Here is a 17,268-nt window from a genome sequence, read left to right on the forward strand (position 1 = left end):
TTTCTTTCTGCTGACCCCAAAGGGGCGTACAATCTAAAAGGAGATTCCGTTGGCTTGCTCCTTTGACAGGTTAGAGCACTAAAGTTCACTAAGTAGAGGGGGAAAAAAGGGGGAGGGGGGGTTACGCAGATGAGTGGGAGGAAGGGTAGGGGGGGCTGGCGAAGGGAAAGAGACAAGGGGCAGGTAAGGGATAAAAAAAGAGTCCAGAAACAGTGAGAGGAGGTTTGAAATTCTTTCTTCTGGGTTGGTTTCAGCCACTTGTTTGGCCTAATCCAAAGTTCTGATTTTAACAGCAGCCCAATGTTCAAATTTAGATCAGGTAGTGGTTTTTTCAAGTTCAAATTGATGTCTCCATGAGGGCAGCCAGAGCACCGGATCAAGGGTGGGAAACAGGAAAGGCAGGGAGGGGGGGCACACGTGGAAGAGGAGAAAGAAGGAAAAGGGGGAGAGAAAATGAACAAAGGGTGATGCACCGCTTAAGGTCCTTTAGGTTTCCAGGTCTTTCTGTGGGATTTAGGTGTTCTACAATCAAAGAAAGTGGATGGGTGGCTAGGTTTCAGTCCTTGCATCCAACTGGGATGAGGTACAGAACAGAGCTTCTGCCACCTTCCAAAAGGAGGTATTCTTCAAATTAAGCAAAACCAAGGAGGGTCATAGTTCTTGTGTTTCTATTTAGTGTTAAGTCCTGGACTGTAGTCAGGTCCATCAAAGTCTGGCCAAAAATCGAGGTCGCGCTAGATTTCCAAGCTAGGTTTCCCAGTTTCAACTTAGTTGCAGCCCAATGGAGATAGGGGCTGGCGTACGTGCTCAGGCTCACACAGTATTTTCCTCCCGTGGCCGCCCAGCTGCAAAGCAGCGGAGGCCTGGGGGAGCTGAAAAAAGTGCGGAGAGAGAACAGAGAACGAAAAAGAAATGAAAAATAAGAAAAAAGGGGGGGGCGGAGGCTCAAAGTCGACAGAAATTATTTATTTATCACCGCTGTCAAAAGCCCGCGGGACTGTTTGTGATATTGGGGGGGGGGGTAAAGTTCGTCTCTTCCGTCTCTCAAACTTAGCTCTTCTCTCCCCTTCCTACCCCCTCCGTCTCCTCCTCTCGCCTTCGCCTCCTTTCGCTCTTCTTAGTATTCGGTTTAGTCTCTCTCTCCCCAACTTATCTGTAGCGAACTATTTAATACAAAGTCTCGAAAGTCTCTTTTCCGTGTAAATACTGTCTGTCTTGGATACTTTTGCCCCGTGCAACTCCCAGCGGGGACTTTCTCTTCTTCGTTTCTACAGCGGGTAGGTAAAAGTTTCTTTGTTTCGCTCTCCCAATTAGCGCCCCAGCGCCATCTTGACTCCGAAATGCAGATTGGGCTCCATAATTTAATTAAATTATCTCCAACACGCCACGGGCTCTATGCTCCAAATTTTCAATTCCGACATTTGTTAGATAGCCCCAGAGCGGTTGTTCTTAAAGTTACGGAGATTTGTCGCCAGTTCCAGCTGGGGCTCGAGGCATTACTGCACGGGGTTCGCAGGGCTTACCATTTTGCGCCTCTCGGTCCGTCGCTCCTGAGCTTTCCCAAAATAGAAAAAGACTCACAGGGGCTTCGGGTCCCTCTGACGCTGCCGGTTGCGTTTCCCTCAAGGGGGCCCCCTTTGAGGTTTCGGGGGTCGCAGTGCCTTTGCGTTGCCCCCTCTGAACCCTATGCAGTTCGGAAAAGGCTGTTCAGCAACTTCTCCGCGCACCCATGCTGCAGGCGATCCAAACCGGAAGTCCCATCAGAGCACTCCTGACATATGGTTGTCAAGCCTCTGCTTAAAGACCTCCAAAGTAGGAGACTCCACCACACTCCTTGGCAGCAAATTCCACTGTCGAACAGCTCTTACTGTCAGGAAGTTCTTCCTAATGTTTAGGTGGAATCTTCTTTCTTGTAGTTTGGATCCATTGCTCCGTGTCCGCTTCTCCGGAGCAGCAGAAAACAACCTTTCTCCCTCCTCTATGTGACATCCTTTTATATATTTGAACATGGCTATCATATCACCCCTTAACCTCCTCTTCTCCAGGCTAAACATGCCCAGCTCCCTTAGCCGTTCCTCATAAGGCATCGTTTCCAGGCCTTTGACCATTTTGGTTGCCCTCCTCTGGACACGTTCCAGTTTGTCAGTGTCCTTCTTGAACTGTGGTGCCCAGAACTGGACACAGTACTCCAGGTGTGGTCTGACCAGAGCAGAATACAGTGGCACTATTACTTCCCTTGATCTAGATGCTATACTCCTATTGATGCAGCCCAGAATTGCATTGGCTTTTTTAGCTGCCGCGTCACACTGTTGGCTCATGTCAAGTTTGTGGTCAACCAAGACTCCTAGATCCTTTTCACATGTACTGCTCTCAAGCCAGGTGTCACCCATCTTGTATTTGTGCCTCTCATTTTTTTTGCCCAAGTGCAATACTTTACATTTCTCCCTGTTAAAATTCATCTTGTTTATTTTTGCCCAGTTCTCTAATCTGTCAAGGTCGTTTTGAAGTGTGATCCTGTCCTCTGGGGTGTTAGCCACCCCTCCCAGTTTGGTGTCATCTGCAAATTTGATCAGGATGCCCTTGAGTCCATCATCCAAGTCGTTGATAAAGATGTTGAATAAGACCGGGCCCAAGACAGAACCCTGTGGCACCCCACTAGTCACTCTTCTCCAGGATGAAGAGGAACCATTGATGAGCACCCTTTGGGTTCGGTCAGTCAGCCAGTTACAAATCCACTGAGTGGTAGCATAGTCAAGACCGCATTTTACCAGCTTCTTTACAAGAATATCATGGGGCACCTTGTCAAATGCCTTGCTGAAATCAAGGTAGGCTACATCCACTGCGTTCCCTTCATCTACCAGGCTTGTAATTCTGTCAAAAAACGAGATCAGGTTAGTCTGACATGACTTATTTTTCAGAAATCCATGCTGACTATTGGTGATCACAGCATTCCTTTCTAGGTGCTCACAGACTGTTTGCTTAATGATCTGCTCCAGAATCTTCCCTGGTATTGATGTCAGACTGACTGGGCGGTAATTATTTGGGTCCTCTCTTTTCCCCTTTTTGAAAATAGGGACAACATTTGCCCTCCTCCAGTCTGCCGGGACTTCGCCTGTTCTCCAGGAATTCTCAAAGATGACTGCCAGTGGTTCTGAGATCACATCTGCCAGTTCTTTTAATACTCTTGGATGCAGTTCATCTGGCCCTGGAGACTTGAATACATCTAAACTAGCCAAATATTCTTGTACTATCTCCTTAGTTATTCTGGGCTGTGTTTCCTTTGCTGAATCATTTGCTCCAAATTCTTCAGGTCGGGCATTGTTTTCTTTATCGGAGAAGACTGAGGCAAAGAAGGCATTGAGGAGTTCAGCCCTTTCTGTGTCCCCTGTTTGCATTTCACCATCTTCTCCTCTGAGTGACCCCACTGTTTCTTTGTTCTTCCTTTTGCTACGAACATACCCATAAAAGCCTTTTTTGTTGCTTTTAACCTCTCTAGCAAGCCTGAGTTCATTCTGTGCTTTAGCTTTTCTGACTTTGTGTCTACACGTGCTGGCTATTTGTTTGAATTCCTCTTTGGTGGTTTCCCCCCTTTTCCATTTTTTGTACACATCCTTTTTTAATCTTAATTCAGTTAAAAGTTCTTTAGATAGCCACCCTGGCTTCTTTAGGCACCTTCCATGTTTCCGTCTCATTGGTATTGCCTGACGTTGTGCTTTTAGTATCTCCCTCTTAACAAACTCCCAGCCATCATGAACTCCCTTTCCTTTTAGTATTGCTGTCCATGGGATCTCACCCAGCACTTCCCTAAGTTTTATGAAGTCGGCTTTCTTAAAGTCAAGAAATTGAGTCCTAGTATGCTTGGCTGCTCCTTTCCGCTGTATAGTAAACTTCAGAAGAGCATGATCACTCGCGCCTAATGATCCTTCCACTTCTACCCCACTAACCAGGTCATCAACATTGGTTAGGACCAGATCTAAAATGGCTGTTCCTCTTGTTGCTTCTCCCACTTTCTGGACAATGAAGTTGTCTGCAAGGCCAGTGAGGAATCTGTTTGACCTTATGGTCTTGGCTGAGTTTGACGTCCAACAAATATCCGGGTAATTGAAGTCCCCCATTACTACTATATCCCTTCCTTTTGCATGCTTGGCCATCTGTTCCAGGAAGGCATCATCTATGTCCTCCGTTTGGCTTGGGGATCTATAGTAAACTCCCACAATGAGGTCTCTGTTATTCTTCTCTCCCTTAATTTTGACCCAAATGCTCTCACTTTGGCTTTGAGGATCTAAATCTTGGATCTCTTCACAGGTATACACATCCCTGACATATAACGCCACTCCTCCTCCTTTCTTGTCTGGTCTGTTTCTCTGAAATAGATTGTATCCCCCCATTATTACATTCCAATCGTGGGACTTATCCCACCAGGTTTCAGTGATGCCTATTATGTCATATTTAGTTTGCTGTACCAAGAGCTCAAGCTCATCTTGTTTATTTCCCATGCTTTGCGCATTAGTGTACAGACATTGAAGTCCATTACTCATTCCCCCGTGTCTCTTATTTAAGGATTTTTTCCTCCCACCACTAGGTCCGTGTGCTGTTTTCTCCATTTGGTCTATGACATTTGGATGATCATCTTCATTAATTGATAGGCTCCTACCTTCAGGAGCACTGTCTCCCTCCCCCACATTAGTCAGTTTAAAGCCCTCCTGATGAGGTTTCTGAGATTTTTGGCAAAAACATTTCTCCCAACCGTTGTGAGGTGCAGCCCATCACTTGCCAGAAGTCCATCTTCAAGAAACTGCAGTCCGTGATCTAAGAATCCAAACCGTTCCTGTTTACACCATTTGCGAAGCCAGCTGTTCACTTCCACTATTTTCCCCTCTCTCCCTGGGCCACGTCGTTCAACTGGGAGGACAGATGAGATGACAATTTGTGCATTTAGTTGCTTCAATTTCCTGCCGAGAGCCTCGTAGTCTCTTTTGATCTTCTGGAGGCTATTGCTTGCAGTGTCATTGGTTCCCACATGAACCAAGAGGAAGGGGTATTTGTCAGTGGGTTTTATGATTCCTTGCAGTCGTTCAGTTACATCTTGGATCTTAGCCCCGGGGAGACAGCACACTTCCCGAGACATCTTGTCAGGCCCACAGATCACTGCTTCTGTTCCCCTCAGTAGGGAATCCCCTATCACCACTACACGCCTCCTCTTGGGTTTGGTCGGGGTTCTTCCGTGAGCTGTCCGTTCCAAGGTCGCCTGCACATTCCCTGAGGACTGACTTTGCTGCTCGTCTTCATATACCTGATCGACTGTAATGAGGGAGAGATCCTCAAATGGAGTCTGCTCTTCGTCTTCCATGCTAGGGGAGAGGACCTCAAAGCGATTGTGTATTTCTAAGCAATCAGAGTGAACCCTGGGCCTCCTACTTCTTTGAGTCACGTTTCTCCATATATCTGGCTCCTGTGTTGGTGAACTAGACTCCTTCTCAGGGGAGTCCCCTGTCTCCTCCTTGGTGGAGACGGTGTGCTCTGTTGCTTCCAAGAAGAGCTCCAGCTCTCTAATTCTTTGGAGCGTAGCTACACGTTCCTCCAGTTGCTGGACTTTGTCTTTTAAGAGAACAATCAACATGCAATTGCTGCAGGTAAAGCTGCCTGCAACCTTTGGCAAGATGGCAAACATTGCGCAGGAATCGCAGGCGACTGCAGCTGTTCCCTCCCTTTCCATCTTGAGATCGTGTCGTTGGGGTTGGCTACAGAGGTCCTCCATCATAAAAAGCTTGAAGACAGGACAAATAACTTCCCCCACACAAAAAAACACCTAGATCTCCCCCCACAAACGTTTGAGACTAGCTCCCCTAAATCTAAAAGATGGATCTAACTGTGCGCGCCGCTAGGCGCGCACCGCTGCCCTGCAAACTCTGATAAGCTCCTCCCTTCTTCAACTGATGCCCTGCAAACTCTGATAAGCTCCTCCTACAGCTAATCCCCTGCCTCAACAGAAACCCTGCCCCCTCTGACCTTTACACAGGGAAAACAGCAATCAGCCACAAAGAAACACACACACACAAGAAAACCCTTTTTGCTCCTTCTTCAACTGCTGCCCTGCAAACAAAGCTTAACCCAAATTTTAAAATCTGTGTACATCCTTTCAAACTTCGAGATCTTCAGATATTGAGAGGAGATTCTGAGGGATGAATTTTAAACCTGCTGCACTTTCAAGGCAATTGTGCCTCCTGCCTCTGCATAGTGTAGGCTAAAAACACAGAACACTGCTAAACAATTTATTTTAAAGACATCTCTCTGCCTTAAAAGCCTGAGAAGAGTCTTGTGGCACCTTAAAGGCTAACAAATTAACAATGGCAAGAGCTTTTGTGGAGTACATGCCACTGTATCAGGTGTATTAAATCATATATTGAGTTGCAGGTATATAGTCACATAGGTGGGGGGTTTTGGAGGGAAGGGACATTGTCAAGAGTGAAGTCAGAAGGAAATGAATGCAGAAAGGGACAGGCGGTGATAATGACATTTTTAACAATGGTCATTTATAATCTGCCTCTTTCCCTTTTGCAGGAGACAAAGGGGACACCCCCTTTTGCACACGTGTAACCCAAGGCTTGTTCTGCTCCCGAAAACAGCCATTGCTACCAACGCCTAATAAATTCTGCCGCAGGAAGGGGCTGTTGGTTGAAGCTCCCTTAGCTCTGCCTGGGACTTGAGTGGGTCTTGGAAGGCACTCGCCTCCCATTGGCGAATGGAGGACAGCGCCCTCTGCCCATTTCACTCCCCCTGTGGCATCTTTTGAGCCAACGCCGTCCTAGATCGCTATGGATCCACCAGCAATTACTGGAGAAGACAGAAGCTCGCCAGGTAAGGCACAGGGAGGCTGCGCCTAGACAGATCAGCTGGGTGGGCATAGCTCAGTTTGCAGAGAGGCTCGATGCAGTCATATCCTGCATGGCGAAATTGGTGGTGGTGAAAAACCAGGACAGGTCCTAAGATGACTCTCCCTGATCCATTTCCCCTCTGGCAGTTATGCCTTTCAGGCTCCCTCCTCGCATGGAGTGATCCTGGATACAAGACTCTCACCAGTGGCGTGTAGAAGCAAATTAGGAATATAGGAAGCTGCCATACTGTCAGACCATTGTTCTAGCTCAGCATTGTCCACACTGACTGGCAGCTGCACTCCAGAATTGAATGCCCAATTCTTTCATCCCTTCCACTTTGATTAACTTCCAGCCTGTGGAAGAGATCTGGTGGACCCAAAGGCTTGCTCAGTTATTCTGCAGCATTTCTGTTGGTCCTAAGAAAGCGGCTTTGGGATTTTCTTAAACTAGAAGGTGCGCTTGAACCCTTGGTCGTGCGTGCTGATGGAATTGATTCCCCCTCTGCCTGCTTAGCTTCCGTGAGTGGGGACCTCTCTCTGAGAACAGCTTCTGACTTAATTGGCATGCAGAGGATTGGCTGTGATCTGGGAGAAGATGTGGTTGTCCCTGCCATGGAATTAATGGTGAGGCTTCGGCTCTGCTCCACTCCACCCCTGGATCTTGCCAGATATCCTCCCCTTCCTTCTTGTCCGTTCGCCCCGCGGTCTCCTGGGGAGGGATGGAGGTGGGCCCTTTGCCACCTGAGGGCCTGCAAGAATGGGGCAGCTTCCTAGTCTGCCAGCCCCCCAAGCTCCTTGGCTGCTGATATCTGCCAAAGACTCAAAAAATGCCAGTCCCAGCTCTGCCAAAGGAGCAAATCAGGGCTGGGATGGTCTTACAGTAGTGCTGTAGACCCAGCTGAATGGGCTTCCTTCCAGCAGCGGAGCATATATCTATGCTGCCCAGGGTATGCGCTCCCAAGGGGGACATGGTGTGGAGGGTGCCCTCCCAGGATAGCCGCTTGGGTGTCTGGAGTGACGTGCATGCCCTGCAGCCAGAGGCGGAGCGAGCAGCACACGAGAGTGGAGCGCGCCACCCGTGGTGGACATTCAGCGCGCTGCCCGCCCGTAACTTCCAAGCCTCCCCCAAGCTGTCAAAACTAACTGGGAAGGAGGGAATGCTGCCGACAGAGTGGCACAGCTCCCTCACTAACCCCATGGCTCAGGGTAGGCTTGTCACCCCCCTCAGTGAGGGCACCCAGGGCGGTCTGCCCCCACAGCCCCCCCCTTCCTACGCCCCTGCTTCCTCCTGCAATCATCTCTCTTTCCACATCAGGGAGATGGGTGAGGCGGAACGTGTCCTCCATAATTTTTCCACTTCTGGCTTTTAAAAATGTGTAGTGCCTCTATGCAAGTTTTCCTAAACTGGACAAGAGCCGTAGCCACACACACACACACACACACACACACACACACACTGCTGTTTGCACAAAGAAAGAAGCCTAAAGATTCGTCCTGCTGGGTCAGAGTTTGCCAAACACATGCAACGGCAGCTGATTTTGCAGGTGCTCCCCACAAAAGCAAAACTGCGGCCAATTGTAGCACAGATTCTGCATGCCCGGCAAATGTTTCCTTTGCCTGGTCACAGAGCATTGCTTCTGGCTTCCGCAACTGGCTCCCTGCCACTCAGCCAGCCTGCCAGGCTGGAGATTGCAAATGCCTCCCGATCGGACTCCGTGCACCGTCTGCAGACACCCGTTCCGCTCCCTGGGCCTGCAGTGCCCATGACCAAGGTGGAGAGGCCTTTCTTCCCAGCCTCAGGGAGCAGCGGGTCTTAGCCTGGCTTGACTTTGGTGCAGTCCCTGAGATGACAGCATGATTGGACGCTGCTGCCTTCTACTGAGCTGGACCTTTGGTCCATCTAGTTCAGTAGTCTCTACACAGAGGGCTCATCCAGACTTCCTTTTGTGCTTCGTTTTTAGGTACGGGCCCATGTTTTAAAGCTCCATCTCCTAGCACTTTATTTATTTTTATTTATTTTTGGCCCTGTTGCTTTCTCTGTGAAAACCTGCTCTTTACAGCTGAAAATAAATCCACATAAATCCCAAATTGCCGTTCAGCGTTAAAGCCTGTTTTCGTGGGGGAAATGTCATGGCAAACCCCGAACCCCCCAAAATGCTCAGACATGGACTGGGAAAGTGTGGAGCAGTACCTAGAAATGAAGTGTGGATTTCATTTCACTTTTAATTTGTATCCCACCTTTCTATATGGCGGTACCTCAGTTCTCAAACGCCTTGGTACTCAAACAACTTGGAACCCAAACACTGCAAACCTGGAAATAAGTGTTCCCTTTTGCGAACTTTTTTTCGGAAGCCGAACGTGCTCCATTTTGAGTGTTACGCTGAGGTCTGTTTTTGCTATTTATTTTGTGTCTTTGTTTTTGCGGCTTTTTTTGTTTTGTTTTTGTGACTGTGTGGAACCCAGTTCAGCTACTGATTGATTGATTGTGTGCCTGCAGTACATTGTTTATTGCTTTCATTTTATGGATCAATTGTCTCGATAGATAGTAAAATTCATGTTAAATTACCGTTTTAAGGTTTGTTTTTAAAAGTCAGGAAAGGATTGATCCATTTTGCATCACTTTCTATGGGAAAGCGTGCCTTGGTTTTGGAACACTTTGGTTTTGGAACGGACTTCTGGAACGGATTAAGTTTGAGAACCAAAGTACCACTTACTATAAACAAGGTGAAGAAACAACAAAATAGGCAGCAAATATCACACACCTAATAACAATTGGACCCAATACAAAAAAGTCGCAGTAACTTTAAAATAAACAACATATATCCAATAAAGCAATATTCAGCAATCCATTGGAATTACTGGATGAGCCCTGACAATGGCAGCTCTCCAGGGTTTCAGGCAAGGAGACTCTCTCTCCCAGCCCCACCTGGGGATAGAACCTGTGCCCTTCTGCATGCAAGGCAGCTGCTCTGCCACTGAGCTACGGCCCTCCCCCTTTGCCTTGTGCTTTTTCACAAGCCAGCTTGCATTTTCTGCACATGCAGCCATCAGGTTTTGCAGTGTGTGCGTTCATGGTTGGGAAAATCAAAGGCACCCAGGAAGTGTGCTGGTGCTTTGCCAAAGGTAACGTGGGCTCCTGGCCACCTCTCGTTAGCTACACAGCATCCCCATTTGCCCTCTGGGGAGATGAGTGACTCATCCCGGAACAAACACCCGCGCCCAGAGCGCCTGGCATGGCAGCCTTTGCCTAGCAGAGTCTGAGTGTGTTTGCTTCAACCTGAGTTCATTCTTCTCTAATGGGGTTTGCATACAGAAGAAGAAGAAGATGGCCCCTGGGGGAGGGGAGGAATCTCCATCTGGCTCTATGAAAGAGCAGTTTGGGGCAGGGCAGCGGGAGATGAGGATCTGCAGGAGACCAAGGCGGGATTCAACTCCTGATTGTTTAGCAACAAAGATGGTCAGCATTATGGAAAAAAACAAGACCTCTGAGGAACAGGTGAAGAATCGGTGTGTTTATCTGGGAGTTATCTGGCCTCTTCTGTGGTGATTCCCCATTTGTAGAGTTCTTTCCCCAAAGAGGTTCACCTGGTGCCTTCATTACATATCTTTAGGCGCCAGGCAAAAACATTCCTCATCTCCCAGGCATTTGACTGAGTAAACATGGCTTTTAAACTGGGAGAGGAGGTTCATTTTTGTTTGTTACTATGTATTTTTGTGTTTTAATATTGTAAACCACCCTGTGATCCTTGGATGAAGGCCAGGATAGATAGATAGATAGATAGATAGATAGATAGATAGATAGATAGATGATAGATATCTGAGAAGATGAACAGTCCCCACCTGGAATCTTATGTCCAGTTATGGGCACCATAGTTGTAGAAAGATATTGACAAGCTGGAAGGTGTTCAAAGAGAGACCAAGTTAATCAAGGTCTGGAAATCAACATTCGAAATTCACCAGGTATCAGGCACATTTTGTACCTGTGCTATCGGCCACTTGCAACCAAGTGAAGATGCCCGGATGCCAGGATGGCACCTGATCTCTCCACCATCTGGAGGTGCATTCTTGGGGATCCTGGGATCTTGACCCTTTACACACAATAGCAACACATCCTGTAGAATTCTATCCATTATATTTTATCTGCACAATCGGAATGAATTTCAGGAGCCAAAAAAGTATTATTGAAAATATGACTTTCAAGCCATCTGGCCCCAAAATGGCAACTAGGCATTCCGTTTTGGCAAATGAAACCCTGGTTTAAAGAGCCATTTGGTGCCTAGCTTATATCTCTGAGTTTCTAACACTGCTGGAAACCAAGGAATGGTTGAGAGAGTTTAGCCTGGAGAAGAGACTGGGAGTTGATTTGATAGTCATCTTCAAAAATCCACATGGAAGATGACACAAGCTTCTTTTCTGCTACTGCAGAAGGTAGGATCAAGCCAATGGATTCAAATTGCAGGAAAGGAGATTCCGACTAAACATTGGGAAGAACTTTAAGATCCAAGACCTTGTTGCCTCCTGGGCTAACATATCAGAAATGGACAAGAATGGGACCCTGTAAGAATGAAAGTCCCCACAGCTGCTTCTCTTCACAAGGTCTTCTGTGCCCCATCAAAGAGAACGGAGGAAGCTGACTTGCTTCCATCTAGTGCAGTATTGCGAACACTGACTGGCAGCGACTCTCCAGTGTGTCCGACAGAGGACATTCCCAGCTCCACTTGGAGATATTGGGGATTCAACCTGGATTTTTTTAGTGTGAAAAGCAATACTCTACTTCCACTGAGCTATGGTTCTTTCCTTTAAAAGCAACAAAAGGTTCCAGTTCTCATTGTTCTAAATAAAGGGCTGATTTAAACCAGGACATAGAAAACTGAGTGAGACCACTGGTCCATCTAGCTCCATATTATCACTTGGGAAGACAAGCGAACTAATGCCAGTGCAATGGAAGAAGCAAAGATCACCAGTTTCAAAGCAATGATTCTTCAACATCAGCTTCGTTAGACTGGTCATGTTATGCGGGTGCCTGCTTATTGTCTTCCAAAGCAACTACTCTATTCCAAACTTAAAAATGGAAAACGTAATGTTGGTGGTCAACAGACTAGACTCTTTCAAGGCAAATCTTTAAAAATCTAGTGTAAACATCGACAACTGGGAAACACTGGCCTGCGAGTGCTCCAATTGGGGAACAGCCTTTAGCAAAGGTGTCATGGGCTTTGAGGATGCTCAAACTCATGACGAAAGGGAGAAATACGCTAAGAGGAAGGCACGCTTGGCAAATCTTCACCATGATCCACTGGCAGAGGAAGGGGGTGCGGTTCACCCCGGGTGTCATCCCTGAGAGGAGTGACATCGCCGCGCCACCCCCATGGGATGCGTCAACCCTGTGCTCGCTACCACATCCCTATGGGACACTCGCCACGCCACCCCCGTGGGCGGCTCGCCCCACCCCCAGGAGTACAGCATGTGCACCGCTCCGGGTGCCAGAGCAGCTAGCTCCGCCTCTGCCATGATCAACTCCTGCCCAGAAACCTGTCTCAACTGTGGCAGGACATGTGGATCCAGAACTGGCCTCCACAGTCACTTACGGACTCGCTGTTAAAACCGTGTTCATGGAAGACAATCTTGGCTACGAGTGATCACCAAAGAAGAAGATCTGTGCAGCCTGGCAGTGACTCTCCAGGGTTTCTGACAAGGGACATTCCCATCCCTACCTGGGGATGCCACTGAGGACAGAACCTGGGACCTTCTGCATGCCAAACAGGTGTCCTGCCACTGAGCCCTGCTGGCCTTGCTCAGATTAGCTCTGGCTTCATCTCTTAGGGCTTATCCACATTTTCCTTTCCCCTCTACTTTCCACCCACGGTCTGCACTTGAAAGCTCTATGTCTGAGTGTGTGTGTCCCCCCTTTGGTTTCCCTGCGAAAACCCACTCTTTAAATCAGAGCAAATGGCAATCCAATTCAGCTTTAAAGAGTGGGTTTCTGCAGGGAAAGCTCTGGAGCAAAAATGAAAAAGTGTGCTTAAAATTGCAGGCCTGTGCCTGGAAAGAACAGGGCCAAAGGTCAGTGTGGATGAGCCCTTACACCTTACAAACCGTTGTCTAAGCACTCGATGGGTTTCTCTTTTCTCTCTCGTTTTGACATTCCACCTTGGGATCGACCGATTCAGAAATATGCATCCCTGGCATGCTAGAGGAGTACAAGGCGTGCCTTTTAGGACTCGCGAGGCCAATGCAAACTCCGCCGCAGCCCTCCATCGTCAGAACAAAATGTACCGATGGTATCTTAAAGGCGAAAGTATTTGAAAAACATAACCTCTGGTCCTGCCCCTGCCAGGCAGCTCTTTCTTGCCTGGGAGGAATCTTCCTCCTTCAGCCTCCAGGAGAGCAGAGGCTTGCTGGGGGGCGGGGGCAGCTATGTTCCTTGCTTCCACTGGGCAGGAGGGAGGGTCTCTAGAGACCATGAAAGCTGCACCCCTAACAAGTCACAGAGGATTGGAAGGTGCCCCAAAGGGAGCTTGGAATCATTTGTGTCCTCCTGCAGCTTCTGAGACCTGTTGCCAAACACGGGTGAAAGTAGTTGGGAGGGGATAAGTGGAGGGGATGGGGGACACAGTCCAGCTCTTTTTCCATACCCTCCAACATTTCCCCAATGAAAATAGGGACATCCTAAGGAAAAGCAGGACATTCTGGGATCAAATCAGAGGCTGGGACGGCTTCTCTAAATCAGGGACATCCCTGGAAAATAGGGACATTTGCAGGGTCTGTTCTTCCTTCCTCCCCATAACTCCACCATGTCTGCTTTGTGCCTGAGACCAGTTCTGGGTGACCTGTTTACCGGCCATTCATCTTGTTTCATTGGCACAAAGTTGACTGTTTATCGAGCATTCATTTGTAGGGAGGTTGCTTTTGAGTTGCCCATTTGGACTTCTGGTTGGCCACTGTGAGAACAGGATACTGGGCTAGATGGTGGCCTGATCCAGCAGAACTCTTCTTCTGTCCTTTACACAATGTCAAGCAGTTGCTAACTTACACTTTCCATTCCCTTTCCCCCCTCGCCTCCCTTGCCGCAAAAAGTTTGGGATTTTGGGGATTGCGCGAGAGCACCCAACCCACTACTTTAACTGTGCAACCTGAATTGGCTGGTCTACGATTAGCTCCCCTGGAGAACAGTCTGGAAGCAGCCTCAGGAGTCCCTGGAAGTGTTGCTCTGGCTTATGGCACCCTAACTCCCTGGCTCTTCATCGTGAAGGCTAAAATGGCAGGCCGCGCCACCACTTCACAGGGAATTGGTTTTCTGTGGCAGCCAGGCCTTGGCAGGCCATAGTCTGCTCCCCTGTACAGATGGTGGGAAAAGAGCTTTGCCCATCTGCATGGGTTTGCATAGATGGAGAAAGGAGTGGCAGGAATATCTCCTGCTTTCCAGAGAGCAAATATGAATCATTCTGACAAAATCTAAATCCAGGGTTGACCAAAACATTTGGTGCCTTGAGTGGAAGATCCACATGGCACTTGACTTCCTCCTCGATGACTCCAGCAGGGGTCCCAATCCACCAGGCCTGGCACCACTGTCCGGTTCCCGTTCATTTCAATGAGGCTTATGAAGAACAAATTCCTGGTAGATTTTTCATACCCCCCTGCTCCGGTTCTGACCCATCTCCATCCCTGTCAAGCACCATTTATTTATTTAGTTATTTTTTATATACTGGGTTGTACTTCAAAGGAGACTCTAAGTGGTTTCTACCAATGGGGGTTGCCCAGTTGGTGTTAACCCATGACAGGGACTTTTCAGCAGTGGCTCCCTGTTTAATAGAATGCTCTCCCACATTGTTGACTTTCAGAAGGAATATGAAAGTATTCCTGTTTACCTAGGCCTCTGATGGTGGAAGGACCCTGTCCTTGGCAACCCTGAGATCCCTGAACATTTAAAACTAATTTAAAAATTACCGGTAGGTGTTTTAAGTGTAACAGCTTTAGAAAGTGATTTTTTGAATATTTTTAACTGCTCTTGGAATGCTTTTTTAAAAAATGTTTTGTTATGGGTATGATCCTGCCAGGGTTTGAAATTAGCAGGGCACCGGGTGCATTTTGCACCCAAATATTCTCCATTTGTGAGCACCTCAAAAAGTCTGGGTGCCATTTTTTGCGCCTGGCTGACACTCAAGGATTACTGAAATTATGTGCTGTGAAGATTCAAAGTATATGTTTAGACACTATGTTAAGGAGTTTAATAATAAAGATTAGAGTGTTTTGAAAAAGTATGGTCCCAATACTTTTATTGTAAACACAAAATTAAACATGTATTAACAATTTCTGTTAACAATGTGATATTAACATTGTGTCACTTATGTGAATTGCATATTAGTTCATGCTTATGAAAATAATAAATTAAAAAGTGTTGCCTACCCCCCCCCCCCGCAATGGCAACTAGACATTCTGTTTTGGCACCCAGGTCCCAAGAGCCATTTGGCTTCTAGCTATTCTATCCCAGTTTATAACACTAGTTCCCACCCGTGTAAAATACATGCATCAATACATAGTAAAATAATACTAATAATACTAATGAAACAAGCATCATAGGGGGAGGGGCCACAATAGCAGCTAGCAGGCCTCTATCCCATGATGGGGACTGGACGATGTCTGCCTCAAACCACAAACCCTGAACCGTTTCCTGTAGTGCCAGGTGGAAGATGCCAACTTTGCATTGCATGGCAACTCTGGGTGTTGTTTTTTCAGAAGGTTTTTGTTAACGGGCTCCTGTTTCCTCCAATGACAGAGCCCAAAATGACCCTGAAGAGGTACTTTGTGAAGGCTCTCCATCGCCTCCAGAAGGGTCCCGGCTACACCTACAAAGAGCTGCTGGTCTGGTACTGCGATAACACCAACACCCACGGGCCTAAGCGCATCATCCGCGAGGGACCCAAGAAGAAAGTCATCTGGTTCCTCCTGACCTTGCTCTTTGCCTCCCTGGTCTTCTGGAACTGGGGGTCCCTCATCCTAACATACCTGAGCTACGGCGTCTCTGCCTCCCTTGCCATTGGCTTCAAGACCATGACCTTCCCTGCCGTCACCATCTGCAATGCAAGCCCATACAGGTGAGCTGCTTCAGGACAAATGTCCTCGGACTCACCGCAAGGCAGGCATCCAATATTGCAGTCCAGCATGGGAGGTGGAATCTCAGCGGTTCTCAACCTGTGGGTCCCCAGATGTTGTTGGACTACAACTCCCATCATCCCTGACCTCTGGCTTTGCTAGCTAGGGGTGATGGGAGTTGTAGTTCAACAACATCTGGGGACCCATAGGTTGAGAAAGGCTGCTCTAGACAGTCTAGATCAGGAGTATCATTGCTTCTCCAGTTGCCATCACCCCCCCAGGGATGGGGCTTGATGATGGGAGTTGGAGTCCAACAACCCACAGCTTCTGCACCCTTGATCTGGAGGTTTGCAGCTGGTCTGCCGAGTGGTGATAATAATGATTTTATGATTTGTACCCTGCCTATCTGACTGGGTTGCCGCTGGGCAGCCTTGTCTGAAACAGGTGTTATGTGGGCTTTCTAGTTTGGAAAAAAAGGCAAGTAAGGCTGTGTGTGAGACAGAGGTGCATAGTTGTGGCTCCTGTATTGCAGGGGGTTGGACTAGATGACCCTGAGGGTCCCCCTCAAGTCTACAGTTCTAGGATTCTATAAAGCTTTGTGTGCTGTGGGACAAAGTGGAGAGGGAGAACATCCTCCCTCGTAATACTAGAACTCAGCAGGGTCACCCAGTGAAGCTGTATGGTGGTAGATGGAGAAAGGACTTCTTCATACGTAGCAGAGTGAAACTATGGAGCTCCTTGCCACAGGAGGCAGTGATGGGCACCAACCTAGATGGCTTACACAGATTAATGGCTACTAGCCACAACAAGTAGGTTCTCCCAGTGGTGTAGTGTGGTGTAGTGGTTAAGAGCGGTAGTCACGTAATCTGGTGAACCGGGTTCGCGTCTCCGCTCCTCCACATGCAGCTACTGGGTGACCTTGGGCCAGTCACACTTCTCTGAAGTCTCTCAGCCCCACTCATCTCACAGAGTGTTTGTTGTGGGGGAGGAAGGGAAAGGAGAATGTTAGCCGCTTTGAGACTCCTTAAAGGGAGTGAAAGGCGGGATATCAAATCCAAACTACTACTCCTCTTCTTCTTCTTCTTCTTCTTCTTCTTCTTCTTCTTCTTCTTCTCCTCCTCCTCCCTGCACAGTTGGAGGCTGTTATGCCTCCGAATCACACTGATTTCCGGGAATCACAGGTGGGGAGAGGAGTGCTGTCATGCTTATTTCCAGTCTGTGGGCTTCCCATCGGGTCATCTGCCTGGCCACTGAGAGTAGAGGACCCTGGACTAGATGGGCCATTGGCCTGATCCAGCAGGCTC

At 48.0% G+C, this 17,268-nt stretch overlaps 1 protein-coding gene across 3 annotated transcripts in view; it reads left to right on the forward strand.

Annotated features, from left to right (window-relative positions):
- Nucleotides 1-17,268, forward strand: part of SCNN1B (sodium channel epithelial 1 subunit beta) — a 47,890-nt gene that overhangs the window by 9,742 nt on the left and 20,880 nt on the right. For all 3 annotated transcript variants that reach the window (XM_082199353.1, XM_082199354.1, XM_082199355.1), the window contains exons 2-3: nt 6,562-6,858; nt 15,648-15,966. In XM_082199353.1, the coding sequence (XP_082055479.1) occupies nt 6,816-6,858; nt 15,648-15,966 (362 nt within the window). In that variant the 5' untranslated portion in view covers nt 6,562-6,815. The remainder of the gene's footprint in view (nt 1-6,561; nt 6,859-15,647; nt 15,967-17,268) is intronic.

This window comes from Podarcis vaucheri (genome assembly GCF_965113315.1).
Source record: "Podarcis vaucheri genome assembly, chromosome: 14".
Classification (NCBI taxonomy): Eukaryota; Metazoa; Chordata; class Lepidosauria; order Squamata; family Lacertidae; genus Podarcis; species Podarcis vaucheri.